This window comes from Equus caballus, chromosome 30, assembly GCF_041296265.1.
Source record: "Equus caballus isolate H_3958 breed thoroughbred chromosome 30, TB-T2T, whole genome shotgun sequence".
Taxonomy (NCBI): domain Eukaryota; kingdom Metazoa; phylum Chordata; class Mammalia; order Perissodactyla; family Equidae; genus Equus; species Equus caballus.
In genome coordinates, this window is record NC_091713.1 from 36,915,715 (window position 1) to 36,932,735 (window position 17,021).

General features: G+C 58.4%; 1 protein-coding gene across 1 annotated transcript in view; it reads left to right on the plus strand.

Moving 5' to 3' along the window:
* Positions 1-7,546: 7,546 nt before the first annotated feature.
* The window catches only part of IGFN1 (immunoglobulin like and fibronectin type III domain containing 1), a 32,405-nt gene continuing 22,930 nt past the window's right edge, over positions 7,547-17,021 (plus strand). Inside the window, exons 1-9 of the mRNA XM_070255867.1 lie at positions 7,547-7,687; positions 9,896-9,945; positions 10,426-10,548; positions 11,788-11,927; positions 12,791-12,890; positions 14,139-14,183; positions 14,443-14,488; positions 15,354-15,528; positions 16,442-16,555. Coding sequence (XP_070111968.1) covers positions 9,939-9,945; positions 10,426-10,548; positions 11,788-11,927; positions 12,791-12,890; positions 14,139-14,183; positions 14,443-14,488; positions 15,354-15,528; positions 16,442-16,555 — 750 coding nt within the window. The 5' untranslated portion in view covers positions 7,547-7,687; positions 9,896-9,938. The remainder of the gene's footprint in view (positions 7,688-9,895; positions 9,946-10,425; positions 10,549-11,787; positions 11,928-12,790; positions 12,891-14,138; positions 14,184-14,442; positions 14,489-15,353; positions 15,529-16,441; positions 16,556-17,021) is intronic.

A 17,021-nucleotide genomic window follows, 5' to 3' on the forward strand; every position in this document is an offset into this window, starting at 1 on the left:
GGACGGTGTTCCTCCTACACTCAGTGCTGACTCCCTTTTGCTGCTGTAGCGTTTGTGTTTGAGAATGTTTAAACATTTGATGGAGTTTTAATACTTTGCATCCCAAATTCTGCTCGGGCAACTGAATGCCTGGTTGTTCTCTCTGAACCCAAACCAATCAAGAGTAGTTTTGACGAACGACTGTGGCTTCCTTTGAGCCTTCAAATGTTAAGCTGTTCTCCACCTCCCTCCAGGGGCTGGGAGGGTGGATGGCTCCGTAAGCCCCTTGGTGACTGTGTGCCTGCTTGGCCATGCTGTCACTAGGGCTGAGGCAAGAAAGGGCCCCTCTGTTAATCGTCCATCCTGACCCTCAACCCTCAGCCCCTAACTTTGAGGCTATGACCAACCATGCTTCTAACAATTTGCTCCCAGTCGGCCACGTAACCCTCCATGCCTAACAGTCCCACTTGGAATCTCATTGCTCCCTTTATTGGGAACCCCTCCCTACCCCGTCTCTGAGCTTTGTTATGCCGAGCCGTGACAGGCGCGGTCACAGTGACAGAAAAGCCTCCAAATGTACCCACTTACATCAAGTCGTGGTGGTGGGGAAACCGTGCGTCGCCTCCCGTGCCCCGCCCCCAATTAGAGTCCCATAAATCATTTGTGGATTCTCTCTGACCCCATTCTTTCAACCGCTGAGTGCCAAGCACAGTTCTCAACTCAGTAATCAAAACAGCCTCTCCCTCTCTCATGGGGCTTACCGGAGAGCCCATAAACAAACACTCGGGCAGGATCATTTCGGTTAAGAGTAAGTGCTCGCACTTCGCATGGGGTCATCGGAGAAGGCGAAATTGGAACCCAGCGACAAGGACTCAGCTAGGCAGATGACAGCGCGCAAACACCTCCCCACTGTCGGCAGAGGAAACGGCAGACGTAAGTGGGATAACTAAATGACATAGCAATGCCAGGCAACAAGCTCAGTCACCCATCGTGGGTGCTTAATGATGCTAGTTTCCCTCCCTGCTTGTCACAGAGAGCTGGCTCTCAGAGCCAGCCCAGCATTGACAGACGCCATGCACGGGTGACTGGACAGGGGAGACGATGCCTCCCCGATCAGATGGGCGCTCTCTGAGGACTGGGGCTGTGACTCCACCAACACACGTGGAAGAGGGACCATGCTTGTCTCCCCATCAGAGGGCGGGGACGGTCTCCTGTCCAGTTCCCAGGGAGGGTCTGGGGACTGACAGCCACCTTTCCCCGCCGTGTCATGTCTGGGCCTCCCAAGGACTTACAGCGCCCAGCAAGCCTGGCCCTAGCGCCCTGCCCAGCCTGCGGCCTGACCCCTGCTGCGGCGCCCTGCTTGGGCATGGTGCCCGGGGCCAAGCCGCGGCTCAGGGATGGGGTTTCAGCCTGATCTTTACCACCAGCTGTGTGTGGCTGGGCTGCTGGGAATTTGGGAAGTTGGTGCCAGAGGGAGGACAGCTGACCCCAGGGAAGGGGCCACGCTGCCCTTAGAGCCCGAGGCAGAGCATTGCATCAGGGTCTCCTCCCCGGGGTCCTGGTCTCGGCTGGCCAGCAGGAGTGGGAGCCCCCAGGGACGAGTCACATCCCCATCGGGGCCTCAATTTCCACCTTGGGCCAATCAGTCCACAGCTTAGAGCTGGGTGTGCATCTGGGCTTCGGCACAGGGGTTGGGAGCCCCCATCCCCACCCTCAGGAGCCCCTCGTCTGACACAGGAGACACAGCCCCACCCTCGGGGATCGCTGGCTGATGGGGAGATGGGTCCCGGCTTCAGATTTTTTTCCACTCCAGTCTGACCAATACACAGCACCCCAGGGCTCTTTGTCCAACACAAATATGTTATTTCTCTGCCTGAAAACCTCTCCTGCCTCCTCATCCACTAAAGTAAATGCCAAATTGCATTGCAGGGGGCAAAGGCGCTTTACCCCCTCCCTGGGCTGAAGCCCGTGGGTGGGCGGGCCTGTTGGGGATGGGCTCTTGCCTGCCACGACATGGAGTTAGAGTGGCCAAGGGGCTCCTTCGAGGGTGTCTGCTGGCTTGTGTTTAGCCAGGACTCTCACTTGCTAAAAGGGAACTTTGCCTTGCACAGAGGGAAGGGGATGGGGTGGGGACGGCTCTGACCATCCCCCAGCCCGGAGGTGTGGGTTCAGGAGAAGCCGCCCCTGTGAGCAGAGCCCTGTTCTGGTGCAATGGGCCTGGGGTAAGGTGTCACGGAAGGAGAGGGACACTCTGGCCCTTGGGAAATTCCAGGGACTCGGAGGGGACACACTGTGCCCCCAGGACAGGCCTGAGGCAGGAAAGCTGAGGTGAATTAATGCAATCACATGAGCATGTCACTCAATATGGGGATTATAGGATGGCAGGAAGTCATCCCTCTAGACAGGAGGGAGGATGAATTGGGGGACAAGAGGCCAGTGCGTCTCAGTTGAGAGGACAAGCCAGAGGTCAGGTGGGGAGGGCGCCGGCCGCTGGAAAGGCCTCAGATGCCACGGGGAGCTGAGACTGGGCGCGGGCAGGGTCCCGCACAGCATGGGGGTTCCGTTGGTCCCGGCCTGCTGGCATCTGCTGCTCATGCAGGAGCCTGAGTCCGGCCATCCTGGGGGCGTCCAGGGCAGTTCCAGGACTCGGGGGTCCTGGCTCCCCACCCCAGTCCACCGTCAGGTCTCCTTCACGGTCCCCTGGCTCGAGGCGCTGGCTCCTCCTCCGGGCCGCCTCGCTGCTGCTCCCCCAGCTCCCTAGCTCCATCGGGACTCAGTTTCTCCACTGGAGAGGTGGCCTTCAGCTCTGTGCCTTCAGGGTAGTGATTTGACGGACAGCTGGTTGAGGGTTCCAGAGGAGTGTCCGGGCGGGGTCTCGGGCCTCCCCTCCCATCTACCGCCAGCATAAGCCTCCTGGCGTGAGTTCCCGTGCCACCAGGAGAAGTGGCAGGACCATGGTTGTCAGGGGCACGCGGCTCAGATGTAGTGAGGTTGTGGTGGGGACCACGGCCACCCTTGTCACGGCTCTCAGGACAGGTGGCAGGAAGGTACTTTCTTCCCAAAGGGCCTGCAGCCTCCTCCCGCCATGCCCGTCACCCAGCTGGGCTTCCAAGGGCGCTGTGACCTGGGGCCACTGTGCTGAGGGACAGTGGGGCCTGGAGAAGCGGGGAGGCAGAGCCCTCTCTGAACCCCAGCAGGTTTTCCTCCCCGCCTGGGCTTGGGCTGGGCAGAGCCCATCACGGGTGGTGGCGGCCGCTCCTTGAAGGGCCCAGCGTTGTCTGCAAATGAGTCCTCCACAAGGTCGCAGAAATGTGCTGACGGAAATGAAGGAAAAGACGCTCGTTTTACGCTTTCAACCACAAATCGTGTTCACTCCCGTGTGGTGCTGCTGGTGAGGCACCGAGAACGAACCCTTTCATAAACCCTGCAATAATTCGCAAACAGCCTGATGATTCCGCGCGGCATTTTGCGTCTATGGGTTAAGAGAGTTAAGCGGCTAAATGTAAATATTTAAAATATGCTACCCACATTTTAGCCCTGTTTTATCATTTCTTCCTTAAAAAAAAAATACCAGAAGCCCCCAAAATTGCAACTGGTTGGGCCCTTCTCGGCTTCTGCTGGGCCCCAGGAGATCTTTGAGGATGAAGTTTATGACCGAAAGAATGCAGCCACGAAGGCCACAAAAGGTGGACTTATATCTAACTTTTGAAATTCTGAATCTCGAGGCCAGGAGGCAGAAGTGTGGTGGACCCAGACGGCCCGCTTTACACCCCTGCTCCATCACTTACTAGCCGTGTAACGGGGGCCCCTACGCAAGGACTCCCAGCCTCAGCTTCCTTCTCTGTGCAGCAGACACAAGAAGTCTCTACCTTGCAGGGTTGTAGTGTGACTAAATGAACGTCACTCGGCAGCCGGGACGCAGTGAGCGCCGTAATTTGCTGTGATTCTGTGAGAACAGACTAGTGTCCCCGTCAGATGGCCGGCTAATGAGATCGCGACGTTAGGGAACAGAGCAGGTCCGCGGCCTGTTTAGCAGGAGGGGTCATTCGCCTCCTCGCCACCTGGGTGAGGCCTCGGGGAGCAGCCTTCTGGAATGACTTGGGTGTTGGTGCTTCTCCCAGCCCTGGAAGTGAGTCTGGCTAACTCACCACATGCCTTTTAGCAGTCGGTGTTCCTCTGCGGGCCTCGTGGCCACCCCTGAAAGAGAGGGAGTGGGTTAGATCCACAGAACGCTGGTCGTTAAGAGAGCAGACTCAGGAGTTAATACGTCTGAAGACTTCGGAGAACGTCTGACACACAGCAGAGCTCCTAAGAGTCGAGTACCGTTGTGGTGGCTGTAATTGTGTTGCTGCTGTCTTTAGATGCTCTCCAGGGTTCCGTCCAGCGCCCATCTTCCGGAAGGTTCCAAGCTCTCCCAGTAGACTGATGCTCGCTGTGGCCTAACCCCTCCTGGAAGCTGGAGCAGGCGCTCGGCCCACTGTCTGCTCCCTGGTGGTCCACAGGACCCCCTTCTGTGGCCCCAGGTCATCAGGCCCGCTGAGCCGGCCCTTTCAATCGGAGGATTGGCTCCTGACTGGAATTTCTCTGTTGCTGAAAGCCAAGCCGGCTTTGCAAGCGTGAAATTGCCCTTGGGGTCTCCAGGGTGTTCATTCCTCGAGGCCGCAAGGGAGTCATCGTGGGCAGGTGGGGTGAGAAACACACGAGAGACGGCTGACCTGACCGGGGCCAGGCTGGGGATAGGGAGGCACACCCGCCAGGCGGGCAGCTGTGGGGCAGGGTGTGGACTGTTGGAGATGACAGCCCGACAGCGGCTCAGGGAGGCTGGTGTGAAGGACAGAAGGGTGTCGTCTGCCCCGACCCGCGCTCCCACCTCCATCTTCCTGGGTAAGGACTGGTTGGAACAGAGTCCTATGTCCTAGGCCCAGGCTCAGAAATGGGTTTAAACTCCTGAAGCCATTTCCATGGGGCAGCAAAGTCACCTACCTTCCGGGAGAGTCCAGCTCTGTTGGTGACATTGTTGTGTGTGTGAGGGTGCACACGCATGTCTTTGATGAGAACGCTGCACTCCCACCGCATCTACCTGGACCTCAGAGGGAGCGAGAGAGGACACTGTCCCGTGGAACACGTCCCCAGGGCCTTGCTTGCCTGGAGCAGAGCCTTTGTACACCAAGATGTCGAGGCAACAGCAGCCTGCAAATGAATTCAGCCTCTCTCCCGAGTCCATGAAATACCCTGTTTCTAAGGCCACGATGGGGCCTTGTCCATGGAACCCACTCAGCACGTCACAAGCCTCTAGAAGGCTCAAGCTGGCCAGGATCTCGGGGGTCATCTCATCCCAACTGTGCCCTGGGGAGGAGGAGGGCCCCGGAGAGGGGCCTGAATGGGGCCGAGCCTCTCAGCACCTGCCATATAATACGTTTCCCTCTGTGGCGACAGGAGGGCATTAATAAATTGTGCTCCTTTCCCAAAGTCCCTGAGCCCTTCCCATAGCATGGAGGAAGAGGCAATAATACACACAGATCCCTTGCCCAGAGCTCTTTTGATATAGTTGGTCCCTAACAATGAAGGCAGGGACTTGTTCCTTCACCTCCCAAGGAATAGGCCGTCAGGAGGTGTAAGAAAGTTGTACCACGGGCAGAGGCGGTGTGCTAAAACCCGGGCACTAGGAAAGATCATTGGAGAATAGTCAGAGCGCACTGTCACTGGCTTGGGGGGGTAGCTGGGAAATTCTTAGAAGGGGCTGGGCTATGGCTGGACACCCCGTCACCACCCCTTTGTTACCTACTGCCCATCGCAGGGAGCAACGCCCGTGTGTGCCCGAGGACCTTTCTCACCACTGAAGATTCTCGCCTTCAGGAGCGTGGCTGAACACGCCAGGCACAGCTGGAGGTTACTGACCATTCCATTCGATAGAGGACAGAGGACAGAAGACAGAGGTGGCCGGGAACCACTTCCCCCAACCGCATTTCAGTTCCTTAGACTCCTGAAGTTTCCATCTTATCGTGACAAGCAGGATCCAAGGACGGTACGGTGCAGAGCAGAGAGCCACCCCTCCTGTTGTCCATTGGCCATCCCCGGACCTCAGGGAAAGGCCTGCCAGCAACCTGGGTGGCCAACAGAGGCACCAGGAACCCCGAAAGCTCTGTATTGGGCCACGCTCACAGCCTCCCCTTCCCCTCCTGGACGAGACAGTGTGGTGGCTCAGGAGGCCCCTGGAGCTCAGGGCCCCACGGAAGAAAGAACACTGTGGGGTCGCTGTCTGCCCTGCTCCTGCCTCTCCCTCCCGCGCTCCTCCATCCCTTCTCCGCCCTGCACCAGAGTGAGGTTTTTAAAAATGCTCCTTGGATCCTGTCACCCCTCCAGCTTAAGCAGACCTCAACAGCCCTTAGGATAGAGATCAAAATCCCCCACTGGCTCCCAAAGCTGGCCTGTCGCAGCTCGCCCCACGCTGCTTGTTCCTAGCCGTGCGAGCTCAGCTCCGTGGCTCACCATCCGTCCCTTGGGAGCTCGCGTTGCATTAGCTGGCTGTTTAAGGCCGGTCTGCCCCTTAGACTAAGTTCCTTTGTCTTCCCAGTGCCTGACACAGCGGGGGAGACCCAGGACCCGACACAGGGTTGGCATTCAACACGTTTGTGCATAAGTGAAACACCAGAGTTAGGAGCACGCGGGGGACACACAAATACACGTGTGCTTGCACACACACACACACGTCTCTCAGAGCACGTGCAGAGGCTCCTGTGGGGTTGGCAACATGCTGATAACCAGTGCTCTCTCCCTGGAAAACATTAGCCTCATTTCTCCTTTGCCCAAATCCTTGATCAATCCTTGCCTATTGGTGGCCACTAACAGGTTCCCTGCCCTTCAAGAAAGAGCAGGTGGCCTTCTCACCTTCTCTCCTTCTGGGCCTCGCCTGCCTCCACTCTTCTTAGGAAAATCTGTTATCGCCGTCCTACCCCCACTCCCACCTTCCATCCACACATCCTCAGAAACCCGCCCACCTGCCCTGCCACCGTCAGCCCCCATCCCAGCTGGCCGGGTCACCCCTTCTGTCTGGAGAAAACGCACCTTCTCCCAGAAGGCCTCCTGGCTGTGGGACTCCCTGGGTCTCCCCTTGCTCCCCCTGCTCTCGGTGGGGTGTACCCCATGACAGAGCATCTGGGATCACACCCTCCCTCCTGTCTGGGTCTGTGACTAGCTCCCCAGGTTGGTTCCTGTTTGGTGCCACTTTGGGTTGTGATTCACAAGAGGGTGGTGACTTTGTGTCTTTGTGACTCAGGGTGTCAGGGTCCCAAGGGATCAGCTTAGCTGGAAAAACGAAGGCTTTGGGCAATGGAAACGCCCCTGCGAAACGGGGTCATAAAAACGAGGCAACATGGGGCAGACTGAACCAAGCCAACCTGGTTAAGAGCTCAAAGCTCTGCAAGACAAGAAGTTGGATAAGCTGATGTCACAGGACCCTTCCATCTCTGACCTCCTCGGAGGCCAGGGCATTAACCCTGGGGGGCCTGCCCTGCCAAGCCCGGGGGAAGGAGGAGGATGGGGGTGGGGTGAGTGGGAGGGGCGGAGGGAGCCGAGGAGTCTGCGTGACCTACATCTGCTCCCAGCACTGCCTGTCCACCAGCAGTCCATTCAGAGCCTCTGGCAGCGCGGCAGCTGGAAACAGGGAGGAGGGGGCGGACAGGCGGCTGGAGGCCAGCTGCACGCCCAGGTAAGAGGGCACGCACACCTGGCTGCCCACCCAGGGAGGGCGTAGAGCAGAAAGGGAGATCCCGGCATGCTGTCTACCATTTCTACTCAAGAAGGGGCAGGCAGTGGGCACCAGTTAACCCCGGGAACATCCCCTGGGGTGCATGTGCATCTCCTCTATGCAACTCCAGTATGTTTGGAGGAGAGAATTTCAGTGACCCCTGTCTGGGTGGTTCCGTCCCGGTTCTGACTTTCCAGATGCTGCTTGGTTTAGATTGTGAAGCGATGAGCAGGTTACAGATCTGACTGGCTGTGCAGAATAAGGACGTCAGGGCTGGGACCTGTTACATCCTGACAATGACGTGGTCAAAGCAGTTGAGAGAAACCCCCTTCGTCTCTTCCTGCCTCGACCCCTACCCTCTGAGAAGTGGGAGGCAGCAGGAACATGGGGCCGCACGACAAAACAGCAGGTGGAGACAGAGGGTGGAGGGCTGAGGGTCCTGGCGAGAGACCAGGAGGCCCCGCCCCGGGGTCCAGGGCTGACATCCTCGTGGGGACAGGCTGAAGTGAGGACACCAGCTGCTGTGTGGTCCTGAGAAGGATTAGGACTCTTCTCAAAAGTGAGGATGAACCATGGAGGAGAGAATTCATTTCCTCCGCATCCCCTCCAACCGACACTGCTCGTCTCCGACCAAACAGATCTCATTCGTCATTGACGTTGCACGAAATCTGGCTTAATCCTGGAGAGAATGGAGGTCAGAGGGCGAGATGGCTTAGCCTCGGACCCCAAAGTCCCCATAGGGGTTCTGCTCCTTTCTCCCTCCCCACCTGGGACCTGCAGGCAGGAGTCTGGAGGGAGAAGGGTGGTGTTAGCATTGTATGTTTTCCTGTGGCACAAAGAGCCGATGGCTGGTGGGGATGAAGACGAAGATGATGACTAAGACATCTGTGTTGAGCTCCTCCCGGGTGGAGGCTGTGGACAGGTGCCAGGCGGGGAGTGGGTGGGACGCAGGCCCCTGCATCTCTGCCCCGGGGGGGCAGCCGGCTGGGTTCTCCTCCACTGGCGCTGCTCTCTCTCCTTGCCCTCCCTCGTGACTCCCTGCTGCACGGCGGCTGTGGCCCCGTGACCGCTCCAGAACGCGGTTGGCACCACACGGCATTCCAGCGCGCTGGGGGGCAGAGGCCGGGCCGTGGAGGGGACGCTTTGGGGCCAGAAGTGCCAGTGGGTGGGCGGTTGTGCAATGGAAGAGCGAGTTGGAGGCAGGAATGTGCGCTGTCATGTGTGATCCTATATTCATTGCACAGCTCTTAGGGCAGCAAATTGAGGCTCCAAAATGGAACCCCTTGGCCATGGGCCAACTGCACAGGAGGTGGGACTGCTGGAGAGTTCTTCCAAGTCATCCTCTCCTCCCTCCAACTCATGGCTCCCATCAAGGCGCTCCCCCCAGCCCAGAGTCAAGCCCCTCCCTCTCCCGGGTAGCACTCCCCATTGGCCAAAATGGATGGATGCAATTAAGAGGAAGTCGGGGGAGGTGGTGGCGGTGGTGGTTGGGAGAGGCTGGCAAGCACTCTTGTTCACCTGACGCTATAATTCACTGGCTTCAGAGGGGGGCAGATGGATTTATGGGGATCCCCTTGGCCAAGGTCGAGAAGAGCTTACGAGCAGCCAAGTCAGGGATTCTGCCCCGCAGACCCCATAAGCAGAAGGATTCCAGACTGGTTGAGCGTGGGAGGTGGAGGGCTCTGGGCCCTGCTAGGAAGTCTCGGAGTCGGAGGAGGAGCCAGGAGTCCCAGAGAACAGCCCTAGAAAATTGACCTTCCAAAGTCAAGGGGACCAGGCTGTTAAGTATCTGGAAGGAACGTGAATGCCGGGAGTTTGATCTCCTGAGGTTTGGGGAGGCCGTACCTCCCCCTCTGAGCGGTCCTTGGGTCTGGGGTCCTACAAGGAGGCCAGGCCACCAACCCAGTTTAGAGGCTGAGCTCCATGGTTTTCTTTACCCGGGAAAGGTCCAATTGGGCAACATCCTTCCACTTCCTGACTCTGGGAAATTGGCTTTGCTGCGCGGGGGTTGCAGGAAACAATCCGTGTCATTAGCTGGGGTGAGACAAGCTCTCGGGGGCAGCTACCCGACCCGGCTCCCGCCCCAGCTGTTGGCTGCGTCACTGGTGGGTGGAGTGATGGGCGGACCAGCCCGCACCTCCCATAAGCAGTTCTGTCTTCTATTCCCAGGACATCAGTCGCCACCCCCAGTAGCTAGAGAGGAGCCAGCACCATGGCAGGTGAGAGAAGAGCTGCCCTCGGCTCCCCAGGGTGGGCGACCCTCCCCAGGGTGGAGAGAGGGACGGGGAGGGCTCAGGGATCTTTGTGGCCCATCTGTTTCTTTGCTTTTTTAAGTTTCAGCTTGGGGTTTTGCTCTCTGGAACCAAAGGTGCAGAGCCCCTGACATGGGCCCTGCTTCTGACGAGGAGCCCTTAACCACCCTCCCTTCTCCAGCTTCGGCCTCGAGTCCCCCCAGGACACCCACTGCCACTCCCCAGCGGCTCCATTCGCACAGCTGGCGGACCACTGCCAGGTCCCACTAGAGCATTCGAAAGCGCTGCTGCCAGTCAGAGCTATGAGAGACAATCCTGCCCAATGGTGGGAGAGCCAAGGGGGCTCTTGCTCCTTGGGCGAGCGGGTCAATGCTCCGTTGTGTTGAAGGGCCGCACGCTCAGGGGAGCGGGAGCAGGGCCCACCTCCCTTTCTCCCACCCTCTCCAGGGAAGCCCTTCCAGAGGTCCTCCATCCCTGGAGTGAGCATCCGGCAGCTGGTGGAGGAGGTCCCTCAAGGATGCAGACTGCCCAGCTTCGACCAGAAGCCCGTCACCTTGGCGCTGCAGGAGGGTGAGACCTGGGAGGAGAGCCGCCGAGAGGGGGGGCGAGACCCCCGCCCCTACTCCCATCATGCAAAGGGTTCCTATCCTTCCTGGCCTGCCTCGCAGTCCCTGAGCCCATCATCCCTATATTTGGGGGTGCCTGTCTGCCTGGATCCCCAGAAAGGCAGGGCCCTGAGGACCAGAATGGGTAAGGGGATGAAGATATGCTGTGATTTGCTGATGCAAGAAATATCTGGGGAACAAGGACTGGAAATGCTAACCTGGGAGCAGGGAGAGGCTGTGGGGTTTCCTGGAGCCCCTGCCCTCTCCCGGCCTCCAAGCGGCTGCAGCGGAGAGGGAGCGAAACGGAGTGAATCTGGGCTCCTGCCGGCCCTTGCCTCCAGAAGCTGCACCCCACGCTCACAGACTGGGCCCTGGAGGCTTCTCGGAGGCCACGCAGGAAAAGTGCCCGGGAAAGCAGGGGGAACAAAGGCTTGTGGAGAAGGGGTGTGAATTGGTGTTCTTCCCTCGAAACACGTCCCTGCTGTGACCTTCAGTTTACAGCACTCTGGTGCGAGAAAAGTATTGGCCCGCTAGTTTTCTAAATCTGACCCTAAACCCCGACTCCACGAGGTCCTGAGAGTTTTGTCTCAACACTGGGGAGCGCCCTGGGGTCTTCCCTCCATACACCTCTATTGGGATGTTCCTGGGGAATCCCGAGGGGTCCTCTAGCCGAGGAGTGCCCAGGCTCCCACACCAAACACAGAACTCAGGGCCTTTCCGAGGCTGGAGCCCTATGTCTCAGGATCAGCCCCCCGGGGCATCAGACACCCATGCCTTTCCAAGGTTGTCATGCCCCCCTAGAGAGCAGACGTGGAACCCACAAAAGATTCATCCCCTCCCCAGTCTTGGGGAGTCTTTCAGACTCCTCACCCCACCCACCTGCAACAGAACACCTCCTCCAACCCCGAGCATGCTCGCCGCCCCCTCCACCGAGGACGGTCCAGCTGTATCTTTTCTCAAGGAGCCTGGGCTCTGCCGGATGAAAGCCAGGCAAGGGGGGTCTCCTGGGGTCCTGGAAACTGCTGCTGTCCCCCGGGCATCGGCGGAGTCCTTGAGTCAAGGGGACCAAGGTCTGGCCTCTTTCTTGGAGTAGGCAGTTGCAACACCTAGAACAGCAAAGACAACTCAAACTCAGGTCTCCGTAAATACCCTCTCCCCGCCACCCTCAACTTGTCAATCTCCCACGGGCCTTCTCCCGCCACAGGGAGAAATGCCATCTTCCGGGCGGTGGTCTCCGGGGAGCCCAGACCCCTGGTGCGCTGGCAGTGCAGCAAAGGTAGCCTCAGCAACTCCAGCAAGTACGAGATCTCCTCCGGCCCTGGCGGCAGGGAGCACACGCTGCAGGTAGGCAGGGGCAGGCCGCCGTCCGCCCCTCTCTTCCCGGCCCCCCCGGGGGTCTCCTCCTCTCCCCAGAGCAGAGGGAGATGCCCCAGCTGGAACTGAGTCCGCTCAGCTCCACCCTGTGGCTCCGACAGTCGCCAAGCTGGGTGTGGAGCGGACAGACTTCCGGGTGCATCTGCTGATAACCTGGGAGGCCGTGTAGACGAGAGCTTCAGAACGCAGGCCTGGAGTCTGACGGCTTAGTTGCAACCCCAGGCCCACAGCCTCGGCCTCGGATGGCTACTTACTTCTCTGTATCTCTATGTCCTCATCTGTAAAAGGGGTCACAATAGTACCTATGTTGTAGGGTTTTTATGGGCATTAAAGGTTATGTAAATTGTCTGGCCCATGGTGAGCCTCACTCAACCAATGCTGGTCAGCATTAGTCATCTCGACAGCTCCCAATCGTGGAACCCCTACTGCGTGCTGGGCCCTGGGCTAACCACGTGATATAGATTATACACTTCGATCCCACCGTTCACTGCCGTTTGAGGTATCATTACCCTGATTTTACAAGTAAAGAAATAAGGTTCAGAGAGGTTAGGTAACTTGCCCAAGGTTGCACAGCCTGTAATACATGACAGAGATGGTATTTAGTCCCAGATCCGTCTGACTCAAGAAAGCGAGCTCTGTCCACCACCCCAGGTTGTCTCTGATGGCAGGGCAGGCATTTCCACCCTCTGGCCTGATCCAGGATTTTGTTTTGGGATATGCTTTCCTGATGAGGACAAGGACGGCGTCTTACTCATCTCTGTGACACGCAGCCATGTCTAGTAATGGTGGGGAGGATGTTGGCTAGCCCCGTCCCCTGCCCTTGACCTCTGCAGATCAACAAGCTGACGGGTGAGGACACGGACCAGTACCGCTGCACCGCGATCAACATGTACGGGGAGGCCATGTGCTCCGCCAGGCTCACCGTCATCGAAGGTGGGCACCCTGGACCCGTCCCCTGGCCTGTCTCGGCGGTGCTCGGGGGCTCGGAGGGCCCGGAGAGGACTCAGGGGCCTCACACCCGTGGGGGAGGGAGAGGGGACCCAGGAGGCTGCGGCCTCGTCCACTCACACACCAGCACTGCGTGTGGCTGCACAGGCGCGCGCTCGGCACACGTCCCACGCAGCCTCTGAGTGACGGTGTCTCAGCCCCGTGGAAGGAGCCCAGGACCTGGAAGTTGGCTTCTAATCCTGGATCTTCTGCCAGCTCATTCAGCGGGCTTCACGAAGTCCTCTGGGCCTCAGTTTCCCCACTGTGCAAAGAATGCTTTGTGCAGGTCTACACCAGAGGGGGAAAATGGGTACTCTAAACGCCAAACCCTTTCTCAGACGTGGGATTTTTTTGGTTTGCACGGTGTTTCAAAAACTTTGAAGTTGTCAACGTGTATAAATTGGAAGGCAGTTGTCTCTCAAGAAAGCAGACCCAATCTCTCAGTTGGTCCCACTTCTGCCTCCGAGTAAGAGGGAACCCCACTCCAGCAGCCCAAGAAATAAGGACACCCCGTTACTTCCCGTGAGAAGAAGTTCAGAGACGAGTCCAGGCTCCCAGCTCAGGGCTGTCACCGGGGAGCCAGGCTGTTTCTGTCTCGTGCTCTGAGCCTGGCTCATCACCTCATGGTGGTAAAGTGGCTGCCGCAGATCCAGACTGAGCCCACACTCAGGGCCGGCACGGGGGCGGGAGGGGCCCTGGCGAAAGAGTTCTCAGAAACTCCGCAGAGACTTCGGCTCACATCTCAGGGGCAAATCTCTGTCTCGTGGCCGCTCTTAGTTGCAAGGGAAGTTGGGAAGGCAAGTATTTAGCTTCCCAGCATCTTTAGAGGACGTAGGTGATGCAGAACAGGATTCAGAATGGCCGCAGGATCAGCCAAACAGCTTCAGTTCGTTGTGGTCACCTGTGGTCACTCTGCGTGATCATGCCTCCTTGGCCCCTGGAAATGTGGGTGTGGGCCTCCCCTGTGTGTGATGATAACCAGGGTGATTCCATTTTGGCCGTGCTAAGGCCCTGGGGCATCCACGCTGATGATGGACAGACCCTCCGCCCTGCTTATCCCTCTTGCTGGGCCGTTGCCAGGCCTCAGAGGGGAGGTCAGGGCCCTGGTGCCCTGTTGGTCACAGGAAGGCCATCAGCGTGTCTTCTTGCTTCTCTCCCTGACCATCCACGTGAACTCTCCTCTTGACGGTCCAGTTGGCTTCCGGAAGAGTCGGAAGAGGGTGAAGGAGCCCCAGGAGGGTAGGTGGAAGGGTTGTCAGAAATCTTGGGGTCTTTGGGGGATGTGCTGCTCCATGCTCCCCACTTGGCCAAGCCCCCAGGGACACCTGAGGGGTCATTGTCAGCCCACAGGAAAGCCCCTTTCAAAAGCTCGGCCGTCAGCCACGGTCCACAGGTCCCCCTTGATCCCCTCCCCACTGCCCCCCTTTCTACGGAAAAGCCCGCCTTGGCCCCTGGGAACCCCACCCGGGACGGGGCCTTATTCCTGCTTCTTTTCTAGACCTTAGGAAGGAGCTGGCAGAATTCCGGAAGTTACTCAAGAAGAGGTGGGTCCAGCCTGTCCGCGGCGGGTTTTGGAGCTCCTGTGGTGCCCGTCCCCTGCCGCTTTTCTCCTGCACCCTCGACACACGCGGGGAAGCTGGGCCGCAGGCGGCCCGAGGGAGGAGGGGAGGCAATCCGGACCAGGAATTCCCCATCCAGCTCTGCCACTTTTAAGCTGTACATCCTGGAGTTAAGGGTCTCTCCTTTCTGGATTCTCATTTACTCGTTTGTGAAATCGGGTGCTCCAGGGCTGGCCGGGTGGTGTCGTGGTTAAGTTCACGTGCTTCGCTTCCGCGGCCCTGGGTTCCCGGTTCAGATCCTGGGCGCGGACCTACACACTGCTCCTCAAGCCATGCTGTGGCGGCATCTCACGTACAAAATAGAGGAAGACTGGCACAGATGTTAGCTCAGAGACAATCTCCCATCTTCCTCAAGCAAAAAGAGGAAGATTGGCAACAGACGTTAGCTCAGGGCCACTCTTCCTCACCAAAAAAAGAGAGAAAAAAATTTGGACATTCCGCTAGAACAGGGACTTATAAAAATTTTTTATAAAGCGACAGAACAATCTCCCACCTTTCCTTTCTTTCCTCTTCCTTTCTTTCTGAGCAAGATGTCTCAGACATCCACCATACAAGCTGTTAGGAGCAGAGTTTCTCCCACGAAGCTGGAGCTGTGGGGCCAGGGCTGCCCCTGCCCATCTCTGGGTCCTTCCAGTCCTAACAGGAGTCAGTCCCAGATCCCAGTCTCTGGGTTCCTTTCCTCCAGCACAGAGAGGGTAGCTCCCCAGGACCCCCTCGGGGCATCGGGGCCAGATGACCAGCTCCTAGCCACCCCCACGCCGGCCTCTGACCTGCCCACCCTGCTCCCCAGGGCTCCTCCCGCCCCCGAGAAAAAGGTGGACATGGAACAAGTGTGGCAGCTGCTGATGACGGCCGACCGGAAAGACTACGAGCGGATCTGCATGAAGTATGGCATCGTGGACTTCAGGGGGATGCTGCACAAGCTGAGGCAGATGCAGAAGGAGCGAGAGCACAAGATTTCACAGGTGCCCTCGCCCGGCCGCACCCCTGGAGCTGGGAAACCGAGCGTGGCCGGGGGGGCCCCCTCGTCCCACCCCCGGCGGGGTGCCCGGCTGAGGACCCAGCCTTCCGAGCCGGCATCCTGGCTTGAACCTGGTTCTGATGCTGCCCAAATCTGGGGCTTTGGGAGAGTTGGGGCCTCTGGGTCTTGGTTTCCTTCTTTGTAAAACGGGTGTTCTGGTCATCCGTACCTCATAGGGTTATTGAGAGCATGAAAGAGAGAATGTGCTTAGCCTGGTGCCCGACGCACAGCAAGGGCTTCATGTCAGCTGTCACCGCCATCGTCCTTGTCTGTTGTCATCACCAGACGGTGGGCACCTGCCTTATTTCTAAAGGCTTCCAGAGAAGGGAATTTCTCGGTTCCCCTGAGTGCTCTCATTCCAGCATCTTAGAAACCGTATGGGAAGTTCTTCGCTGTGTCTACCCTAACTATAGGATAAGTCAAATTCTTCTTCTGGAAATGCAAAACAGCTAGTTTTCATTATCCTGAAAATAGTATTTTATCCCCTTGAGGGTGGTTCATCAAACCTCCCCTCTAGGGTCTCGGCTTCCTCTCCTCTGAGCCTCCTCAGCTGTTCTAACACGAGACCCAGCAGAGGGCTTTGCACACAGTAGTTGCTCAGTTTTTTTGATGTTTGTTGGATGGAATAGTGATGAGCAGAGACACCCACCATGTTCTCGGGGCACCTGGATGCCTGGGGTCCGTTCCTTCCTGACCCGATGGCTCACCCTGGGGAACTTCCCACTTCACGGAGCTGAAGGGTCCCACCTGAACACGGGCAAACCATGCTCACCCGCGATATCGGGGCTGCGGTCTGAGGGGCGGGAGTGCCCCGAGGACAGAGCTCAGCGAGCTCCCTGGTGGGCTGTCTTCCCCAGTACGTCAACATCCTCGCCAACCTGAGGCACATCAAGGTCAGCAAGGATGGGGTGGCCTCGTTTCACCTGGAGCTGGATCTCAAGGATTTGGGGAGCAAGATCTACCTGTACAAGGTGAGGCTGGCTGGGCCCTGAACGGACACGGGATGGTGCAGGTCTGGGGAGAGACCACGGGTCCATGGGTCCCCCTGTGGGAAGAACCAGAGAACATGGGGGTGAGCCATGCATCTTGTGGAGCTCCTGGTGGGAGTCAGGTCAAAGCCGGGTGTAGACATTCCACGGAGACCTCTAACCTCTCACTGAGCAGCGGGGCTCTCCGGACAGGGCCTGGGAGGAAAAAAGGGGGATTCTGAGCAAGCACATCCCTTCCACCTGGGCTCTGTCTCCAGGCATGGGCCCCGCCATCAACCAGGTGGGGCCTGGGGCGGGGGCGGGGGTCAGCAAGGCCTAGCACCAGTCCTGTGTTCTGACACCAACGTGCTACCGACTGAGGGAGGCTGCTTGCCTCCCCTGTGCCTCAGTTTCCTCATTTGTGAAGTGAGGACTGGAGAGCCTGTCTCCGGCGTGCCGAGACGATAAG